This window comes from Uranotaenia lowii, chromosome 2 (assembly GCF_029784155.1).
Source record: "Uranotaenia lowii strain MFRU-FL chromosome 2, ASM2978415v1, whole genome shotgun sequence".
In the NCBI taxonomy this organism is placed as follows: Eukaryota; Metazoa; Arthropoda; class Insecta; order Diptera; family Culicidae; genus Uranotaenia; species Uranotaenia lowii.
In genome coordinates this window covers 88,318,404-88,329,161 of record NC_073692.1, presented here as the reverse complement: position 1 = coordinate 88,329,161, position 10,758 = coordinate 88,318,404, and the positions used below count along the sequence as shown (strand labels likewise).

The 10,758-nt window shown below is 40.2% G+C and overlaps 1 protein-coding gene across 1 annotated transcript; it reads left to right on the top strand.

The window, feature by feature from the left end:
- Positions 1-489: 489 nt before the first annotated feature.
- Positions 490-2,009, top strand: LOC129741645 (uncharacterized protein K02A2.6-like). Its single transcript, XM_055733392.1, has 2 exons — positions 490-807; positions 883-2,009. Exon 2 carries the CDS (start codon positions 1,095-1,097, stop codon positions 2,007-2,009), a length of 915 nt encoding a protein of 304 aa, XP_055589367.1. The 5' UTR covers positions 490-807; positions 883-1,094.
- Positions 2,010-10,758: the final 8,749 nt, after the last annotated feature.

Genomic DNA, 10,758 nt, shown 5'->3' with positions numbered 1-10,758 from the left:
AACTCAACATCTGAGCTAAGAAGTTTTTTAGGACTAGCCTCGTTTGTAAGCCCCTATTTAAAAAATTTTGCCGAAATTTCTTCTCCGTTGTGGGCTACAGTTTCTTCAAAATCCTGGAACTGGGGACAAGAGCAAGAAAAAGCTTTTGAATTGATTAAAGATCGTATCATCCGTTGCACAGTTTCTCTTGGATACTTTTCGGAAAGGACAAAACAGTCTTGTATACAGATGCCTCTCCCAATGCTCTTGGTGCGGTGTTGGTACAAGAAGACAGTGTTCGAAATCCTCGAATAATAAGTTTTGCATCGAAGGCGCTAACGACAACTGAGAAAAAGTATGCACAAAACCAACGTGAAGCGTTGGCCGCTGTATGGGCGGTCGAACATTTCGCTTACTTTTTACTTGGTAGGCATTTTGTTCTGCGCACTGATGCAAAGGGCATCACATTCATACTCAACCGGTCTAGAGAAACGGCAAAACGGGCTTTAACAAGAGCTGATGGCTGGGCATTGAGGTTGAGCCCTTATAGCTATGAAGTCGAGTTTATACGTGGTTGCGAGAATATTGCGGATCCTTCTTCTCGTCTCTATGAAGGTAATGACGAGGCATTTAACGAGGACACTAGCCCGTGGGAAATTGCACACCTGGAAGCTAATGCTTTGCAGTTTTTGACTGAGGACGAGATTAGGGAACACACGGCTAGCGACAATACCCTCCAACGTGTACTAGATGCCTTGGAGTCAGGAGATTGGGCAAAAGATTTAAGGAAATTCAAAGCTGTTTCAAGTGACTTGTTTTCGAAGGAAGGTATGCTTCGTTTTTTATTTATTTATTTTTTCTATATAGACACTATTATTTCTTTTGTGCCATTCGTGTCTGTAGGTATCCTTGTGAAAAATGGATGTGTTGTCGTTCCTGAAGACTTGAGAGAGAAAACCTTAGCCATAGCTCATAGTGGGCATCCATTAACGGCCAAATTAAAAAGTATTTTACGCAAGTGTGTTTGGTGGCCTGGAATATCTTCAGATGCTGAACGGTATGTAGAAACTTGCATTCATTGCGCAGCGACTGGAAAACCTGAAAGACATACTCCCATGCTTCGAACATTTGCCCCAAAAGCTGTTTGGGAAATAATAGCCATGGATTATAACGGGCCTTATTTGAAATTTGGAGGAATATACATCTTGGTCATTATTGACTTGAGATCTCGTTATGCTATAGCTCGGCCAGTGAAGTCCACTGCATTTGAATTCACTAGGAAGATTTTGGATGACGTGTTCGAAAAGGAAGGTTTTCCGAGTTCCATCAAAACCGATAACGGTCCTCCGTTTAACGGTGAACAGTATGCACAATATTGTACTGATCGTGGAATTAAAACTATTTTCTCGACACCATTCTTCCCTCAGCAAAATGGATTGGTGGAGAGCTTTATGAAAGTTGTAAACAAGGCAATGTCTATAGCTGTTTCAAGTGGAAACCACTTCAGTGAGGAACTCCAAAATGCTGTTCAATCATATAACGCCGGGGCTCATTCGGTAATAAAGGTTCCCCCAGAAGAAGTAATGATGGGTCGAAAAATTAAACGAGGTTTACCGTTGCTTGAACGTGGAAAATCTGATTACAATGATGATCTGTTAAACCAGAAGGATCGTGAAATAAAATTAAAAAGCAAAGCTTGCGAGGACGTTCGGCGTGGAGCAAAGACGAGTTCAGTGAAATCAGGCGATACCGTTATCATTGAGCGTCAGACGAAAATGAAAGGTGATTCTAGATTCCATGTGAAACGCTTCACGGTTATCAAAGAGGAGAATGGTAGTTTGCTCCTCGCTGATGATGAAGGTCGAACGGTGAAACGGCATGTGTCTCAGACGAAAAAAGTCCACCCTTGGAGGGAAAACATCTCGAACAAGCAAGTTGTAGCTGAGAATTCCAAGCGCCCACAACGGTCAAATAAAACCCCGGCATATCTTTCTGACTATGTTCATTTTACGGAGAACGAGTTTTTGTAAATATAAATCATTCATGCTATCAGTTCTTCAATCAAAAGTTGTTTTTTTTTGTTTCATTTTCCTGGGAGAAGGGGGAAGATGTGTGATATACATTATGCATATTTGAGTGTTTGCCTCTAAGCGTGTATGAATCCGACTACTATTGTGTGAGCGTGCATCTACTCAGCTCTCGGTAGAGCATCCATTGTTTAGTTAACCTTGCTGAAGGTAAGTCGTGTACGGCCATGGCTACACGTTGAGTGATTCTGTGTTAATACCTAAATTGCACAGCATGGATTTGAACGTGTTTGGGATAAATTTTTCAGATGTCAAGCGTTGTTAAAGTTCAGCAGAATTTAATAATCCAATATTTAGCCATGTTTAAAGTGATCAATCGTTTCTACGACTCTATGATTTCCATATTTCAATATAAAGTGTTAGGACTAGAGTTAGAAAAATTAATCAGTTAGCGAATTTAATTTTGCAAAGTATAGTAACATTTGTTTCGTTCTCAACTCATGTAGGCAATACTGTTTGATGAAATTTTCAATACAATTTTTTTAACGTACAATCTAATATTTAGAATAAATTTCAAACGAACACAATTTAAATATCGTCCTACCTCAATCAGCAAAACCAAGAGTCAGAGATGCTTGAGATGCTGTGGGCCATATCAGCTTCCGCTTCTTTTCCAAATACTTGCCAAACGTTGAACCGGGAGCGGGAAACGCTTTTCCTCACCGGCTAATGTAGCGTCCCGTTTTGCAAGGAAGTTTCACCTGCCTGCCAAATCGATGCTCTGTACCCATGGAATGCAAAATTTTCATCCAAATAACAGAGGCAGTAGCCGAGAGAAGAAATAAACACCGGAAAATATCCCGAAACTGGAGCTTGCCTAGTAGCGTAACCACAGAATGCTTTCTGGATAATTGAGTATGCTGGAAGAGAGAAACCGAGAGGAACCTCGGTATTAGAAATTTTCAGATGGTATCGTTGCTCATTGGGAGGGAAGCGTGGATGAAAACGCAATTCCAGAAGGAAATAAATGCGGTAAGTTGTTATCATTCAATTTGCTTTTTTATGGTAATTTTTTTTAAAAATGCCCTTCTAAGACTTGAAGATGCACATTAAATTTTTTAACCGATTTTTTTGAAAATTTATGTGCCTAAAGATTTTGACATTATTTTCTAATTAAAACGTTGAAATTTCAGGATGGCGTGGGAACTAATGAAAAACGTCTTGTTGTTAAAATAAGCTTCTTTTATTTTTCGTCGCTTGGATACCCAGAGTGTACGCAGGTCCTCCTCGATCAATATCCACGTTTCGTGCCCGTAGAAACAACTGGTCTAATGAGCGTCATATAGGTTACACTTAGTGGAGTTCATAGTAGACACGACTTTCGCTGATGAATGATCGCCGGATTTAACGGCTGGTGTCATTGTCTGGTGGCATTGTCAGCTCGTCGCCGTTGATCGTGACCTTGTTATTGATGGACAAGCGCGTTCGGTCAGTCTCGGATCCGCAGGCCAGCATGTACTTCGTCTTGGACGTATTAAACATCAATCCAATACTTCCTTCTTCGCGTTTCAGTTTGCGATAGATCTCCTCCACCGCCGCAGATGATCTGCCAACTTTATCAATGTCATCGGCAAAGCAGATAAGTTGACTGAATCTGTTGAAAATCGTGCCCCACGTTTCGCCCACCGCTCGTCGAATACCACCTTCTAGCACCACGTTGCAGGATGCAGGATAGACCATCACCTTGTCGAAGCACCCTACGCAAATTAACTCGACAGTACACCCGAAATACACACACAGCACTGCGTTTCATCCATCGTCGTCTTGATCAGTCTGGTCAGCTTCCCGGAAAATCCGTTCTCGTCCATGGTTGATCGAGACGCATATTTGAAGTCGATGAAAAGATGATGCGCAGGGACTTGGTGATCATGGCATTTTTGGAGGATTTGCCGTAATGTGAAGATCTGGTCCGCCGTTAATCGTCCCTCCATGAAGCCGGCCTGGTGACTTCTCAGAAATCCGTTTGCTTGTGGCGTTAGGCGGCGGAGAAGGATTCGGGACAACACTTTGTAGGCGACATTGAGAACAGTGATCGCTTGGTAATTCTCACAGTCCAATTTATCACCCTTCTTGTAGATGGGGCATATAAACTATCCTTCTCCTCCTCTGGTAGCTGTTCTATGTCCCAGATCCTGACTATCAACCGGTGTAGGCAATCGCCCAACTTGTCCGGACCCATTTTGATGAGTTCAGCTGCGATGCCATCTTTCGCAGCCGACTTTTTGCTATTCAGCTGACGAATGGCTTCCTTAACTTCACTCATCGTTGGGAGTGGCTCCTCTACGTCGTTGGATACGCCAGCGATGTACCTTCCTCCATCGTCTTGATCTCCTGCATGGGCGTCTTTCAGGTGTTCATCAAAGAGCTGCTTCCACCTTTTGATCACCTCACGATTGTCCGTCAGGATGCCACCGTCCTTATCCCGGCACATTTCGGCTTGCGGCACGAAGTCTTTGCGGGATGCGTTGAGTTTCTGAAAGAACTTTCGTGTTTCTTGGGAACGATGCAGCTGCTCCAGTTCTTTTCCAAGCTACCCTTTTTGTACTGGAAAATTCGGACTCGCTGCCTCTTCCCCTGTTGGTGATTGTCTATATTTCAACGGGTGACTCTTTGCACTACTGCAGCCCGTGCGGCATTCTCTTCGCTCATCGCCCTCCGACACTCCTCGTCTAACCAGACGTTCCGTCGTGTTCGTTCCACATGACCGATGACGTTCTCCACAGCACTGTTGATGGCTGTCTTGATGGTATCCCAACAGTCCCTCTGCCTGCAGCGCTGATTCGACCGATTGCGCGTAGTCAGCCGCGACCTCAGGTTGCTCCAGTCGATCCAGGCGTCGGTTTCGTATGTTGTTTACTACGGAGAGTTTTGGGCGAATCTTCACCATCACCAGATAATGGTCTGACTCGATGTTGGTGCCTCGACAGCATCTGACGTTGATGATTTCCGAGAAGTGCCGGCTGTCTATCAAAACGTGATCGATCTGTGATTGCGTTTTGTATGGCGATCTCCAGGTGTACTTGTGGGGAAAACTGTTGCTAAAAAAAGGTACTTCGTACGGCCATTCTTTGGAGGCAGCGGATTTTATTAGTCTAAGGCCGTTTTCGTTGGTCAGTTGATGCGCACTGAACCTCCCAATTGTCGGTGTGAATTCGTTCTCCTGGCCGACCTGAGCATTGAAATCCCCGATTACGCTCTTGTTATCGTGTTTTGGGCAGCAGTCGTATTCACGCTCCAGCTGCGCGTTGAATCCGTCGTTATCGTCATCGGTACTTCGGAAGTGAGGGTTGTACACGTTAATGTTGAAGAACCAGCCCTTGATTCTCAACCGGCACATTCGTGGATCGATCGGACATCACCCGATCACGCGCCTTTGCATCTTTCCCATCACTATAAAAGCTGTTCCAAGTTCGTGTGTATTGCCGCAGCTCTGGTAGATGGCACGACCATCTGGGTACGTTCGTACCGTGGAGCCCTTCCAGCATACCTTCTGCAGCACTACGATGTCGAATTTGCGGCTCTTCAATTCGTTGCAAAGCACGTGGGTACTGCCCACGAAATCAAGAGATCGGCAGTTCCACACCCAAAATAATTTAAAAATTATTTTTATGGGATTTTTCACGTAAACTGAAATTTTGTTGCATCATATCGATTCTACGTGAATCTTGTAGTAACCAGAATTTTCCAAGTGCGCCCTGGTAATAACCATACTTCTACATAATTGCCTCTTGAATTTCACGTAAATTCTAAGTAGTTGTCTTATGTCGGTTTCGTTTATTTTTTTCCTCAAATTCATATAAGAAAAGGTCAGTCCGTTGACTTTGTTCGTTCTAGGGAAAAATGATTGAGAAAGTTAGGTTTTTTTCTCGCTAGGACTATACCGAAAACCGTGACATCTGTCAATTGCATTAGGATTACTTGGAAGCTGAGTAATTGTCACAATATTCGGGATTCGTAGCCGAATAGATTTACCGTTGATTTGGACAGTGAAATTTTAATTCCTAACTAAATAAATTGTTTTTTTAGGTCACGGAAGATCCTTTTACGGTAGGCTTCGTTCCATCCAAGAGGCCGTCGAGATCCGGACCAGGTAAAAACTCTTCATGCAAATACGATCGGCAATACTAATGAATTTTAATGTTTGTTTATTTTCGCAGGATTTCACAAACTAAGCTGCCAATCAGGAATTTCAGGAGGTTTTCAATGTGCATTATAACGAAAGTAAAAATAAAAATGAAAACAAACAAAACATCTTATTATTTTGAGTAAATTAGGGGAGATGAGGGCATAATGAGCACCCAGGGCATAATGAGCACTCCTTTTTTCTAAATAAGTACGTATTTTCTTAAACAAATTTTCATAAGGACTTGTTTCGTACTACCCATAGTATTAATTTTTCACCAAAAGAGAAATATCCTTTTCATCTTAACAGAAATATTAAATAATAACCAGCTAGGTTCTCAAGTGACGAAAATATTATAATTTTTGAGCACCACCAAATAAGCTTTTATGATCTTTAAATCATCTTGATCTGAAATGTACGCACTGCAACATGATCTACACATTGTTTCTCAATTTTCAACATCATAAAATTTTTGATTTTTCACATTAATCAATTTTAAAACGCTTTTTTACTTTAATTTGTTCACTAGAAGCGAACAGAGCACTATCAATGAAGGCATAATGAGCATTTTCTGCCGGGGAATCTAACAGCGAATTCAACTCGATGAAGTCAACTGATTAATAGAGCTACAGCTTAGCTTGTTTCGTCTGTCGATTTGGCCTATTGGTAAGGTGTCGGAGAGGTAATCAGTAGACTCGAGTTCGATTCCTGTTCGAGGGGTTTTTTTTTGCACATACCATTCATGATTGATTTTTTTATTGTTACATTATACGGCTAATAGCATCAAAGCATCATCCGTCAAACAAAACACCAGAAACATAATGTATGAGCATGTGTTAATTCTTTGAATTCTACAAACAGACCTAGATTATTTTGTTATTGCTTTGTTTGATGAACCTACGCCTCACCGTTTAGTGCAATAATGATCATGAATGATAAATGAAAAAAAAATCTCCTCTGCCAGGAATCGAACTCGAGCCTACTGATTACCTCTCCGACATCTTACACATAGGTCAAATCGTCAGACGATACAAGTCAAGCTGTAGCTCTATTACTCAGTTGACTTCATCGAGTCGAATTTGCTGCTAGAATCCCCGGCAGAAAACGCTCATTATGCCTTCATTAATGGTGCTCATACTGCCTCGGGGGGTTTCTCATTATGCCTCTACAGTGACTGGTATTCAGCTTTCGGCAAAAAATTTTAAAATGCATTTTTAAACGTTTTTATCTACTTTTTCAAGTTTCATCCAATTAGGCAATAGACTATTTGAGTGTCTGAACACGAAACAATGATGTAATTCACATATTACAGCTGTTCTCTATGGTTAAATAGGCGTTTTCCTTAAGGTGGCCATTATGCCCCCATCTCCCCTACCAATTCTAATTTATTTCTAATTCAGCTAGATTCAGTCTTAAATAATAATAACATTCACATTTCACGTAAAGTGTATATAGGTGAACTTCATGAGGTTCAAATTCCTATTAGGGTGTATTCACCTGTTTATTTCATAGCATCTACGAGGAAATGAATTGGATAAAAATTATGTAGTTTTTCACGTATTTGCGACGTGCAAATTATTTTGGGTGCATGTTCCAAGTTTCCAATCGCTAGTCCTTTTTCGTCACGTCGCGTCGCGTATGTTTTTTTGTAGTCACGGGCTCGCAAGGCCCGCAGCTAACCTCACCATCTCGTTGGAACACCGTCGTGATGTTACTGTTTTGGGTCCCTAAGGTGGAGAACAGACTCTTACGAAACCCCCTATCTCAGTCTGCAACGACCAAAGAATCCACCGGGGTTGGGTACCCGATCTCCGTTATGATTGCTCGCACCCCGGCTTGCACCATGGGGAGTTAGAGAATCGGAGCTGAAAGACAAGAGGTGATATGACCACTACCCGAAGGTTGGGTGTATGCACATTAGACTGAGTCGATTTGGGGTCATTTTTGAATTTCTCAAACCCTGGGGTCTAAAAAGCTTTGTCTTGGTCCAAAACTCATCCTTGATTTTTTGTAGAATTTTTAAGTAACGTTTACATGAGTAAATTTGAACTATTAGGTTTGTATGGGAAAATTGAATATTTTGTACTGAAAAATCAACATCGTTTTTGTTTTTCTTGTGGAACCGAGCCACCTGATGGTTTTTGTTCCAATTTATAAAATTCCTAAAGGAAATTTTCCACTGAACAACTTTGTCGAAGACACTAACTTTGTATCTTATTAGACGAACAAGTTATTAGCTGTTTAACAGGGGTATGTCTTTTCGCATTGATAAACGATAAATTCAATTGACATCACTGCGGGGTGCCTAGCGAGGTATTGCATGACTACTTTTCATGCAATACTTCGCGAGGCTTGTGCAGTGATGTTGATTGGATTTATTGTTCATCTATGCGAAAAGACATACCCTTGTTAAACAGCTAATAACTTGTTTGTCTAAAAAGAAACAAAGTTAGTGTCTTCAACAAAGTTGTTCGGTGGAAAATTTCCTTTAGGAATTTGATAAATTGGCACAAAAACCATCAGGTGGCGCAGTTCCACAAGAAAAACAGAAATAATTTTTATTTTTCAGTACAAAATATTCAATTTTTCCATACAAACCTAAAAGTTGAAATTTACTCATGTAAACGTTACTTAAAAATTCTTCAAAAAATCATGGATGAGTTTTGGACCAAGACCAAATTTTGCATTACTTGAAAATGAATCGAGCCAATAAAACCAAATTTGGCATCATACGGTATTTAAGTACAAGAAATATTTCTATGATTATAAAGTACTCACCCTTCCACACAATGGAGAGATAGAAAGGGTAAATGGGATTCCCTAACATATTTTTGCATAACTCGATCATCAAACTATCTAAGCGAATGGAACGAAATTTGGCATGGGATGGTATTTTAATAGAAATATTTCGATAATTATTTAAAACCACTATCCTTTCTTTCAGAAGGAGCATATGATTGACGATATAGGAAGAGGAAGGAGGGCTTCCATAAAAAAAGTTCTGCACAAATCAAGAATTCAAATGGATACAATTTGACATGGGAAATTATTTTGATATGGTTCTATGATCATATAAGACACCGACATTCTTCCAGTGAGCAGGAACATAGGAAAAGAGGAGGGTAGCCCGATAAAATGTTGTTAGCATAAGTTCTCAATTTGTGTTGACAAAGCCAGCAAAAGGCACCAAGTATGCCATGGAAAGGTATTTAGGTACGAGATATATTTCTACGATTGGTAGAGCAAGTTCATTGGTGTTGAGAGAAAGTGGTAGAAATTTTGACACTTGTAGCCAGGGACGGGATAATGTCATAGTCATGAGCCAAAAACTGCGACTAGTGACCCATTCTTTTCCTCACATGTCGTTAGTTTAAGATTTTTTGAAATGAAAGCATGCTATGAATGATTATTTTGGTAAAGAAAGATTTTTCCATTCTGTCATTAATCATTGAAATCTCCAATATATCGGTCATGACATGATAGTTGAAATGGGTCATGAGAAATATCATCAATGTAATTTTAAGCAACTTTGTTTGCCAAGCAGGTTTTCAAATGTTATACTACGGCAAATTCTCACCACCAGCCAGTCGAGTTGTACCGTCGGACAGTGAGGACAAGAAGTGATTTAAACCCAATACACATGGTCTCCCAATGCCCCATTGGGGCAGACCTGCATACAAAGTATGAAAAATGACCTTCCTAGACGTCTTTTTTTTATTTCCATTTGGTTCCCAAATTTAATTCATTGTCCACTCTTCTCATACATGACGTTTATTTACATCACGTGAATATGAATGGTATTTACATTCACATTATCGGAATATTTCTGTCATGACATGACCCATGACTGATCATATTTTCTTGGGTATAGTGATCCAAAATGAATTTCACCGTCAACGCGAATGAATGAAAATTTTCGTGCCTGCTTGTAGCGCATTTTGAAAATTTTACCAAGCAAAAATGTTTTCAAAATGTGTGTAAAGTGTCAAAATTTCTACCACTTTCTCCCAACACCAGTGAACTTGCTCTTATAGATCCGTTTGCCTTGCAGTTTGGAGAGGGTAGAAAAGGAAGGGGTTACATATACATTTTTTTGTAAAGATTAAGACTTATCAACAAATTTGAATTAATTTTATATGAGAGGGTTTTCGGGTACGGAAAAAATGGGTATGATTATTATAGACCCCGACTTCATTATAGCAGTGGAGGATGGGAAGGACAAGAGGGCTCCCTTACCAGCTTTTTTTTGCATAAATGGAAAACACCATTTTTTATAAGATATTTTATAAGAAAGATTGTTTGCGTTTGAATGATTTGACAACCTCCCTTTTCAGGGCGAGTCGAGAAGAAAAAAAAGAGGCAGGCATTACTCATATTATTTTAAAATTTTAATTATTTGAAACAAATAAAGATATCAAGTTTCAGAAAATATGTTGAAGTCTTCTTTGTATTGCGTTTCGAGACTACAGCTGCACCTCTCATTATATAGCGGTTATTTTTGGTATATGTTGTAATTTGATTTAAAAAAAGCTCACAATTTGAAATATTATTTAGAAGATTTCAATAATT

What these genes read in the sequence shown, in the direction of transcription:
- LOC129741645 (XM_055733392.1), top strand. Translation starts at nt 1,095, where the DNA reads ATGCTTCGAACATTTGCCCCAAAAGCTGTTTGGGAAATAATAGCCATG.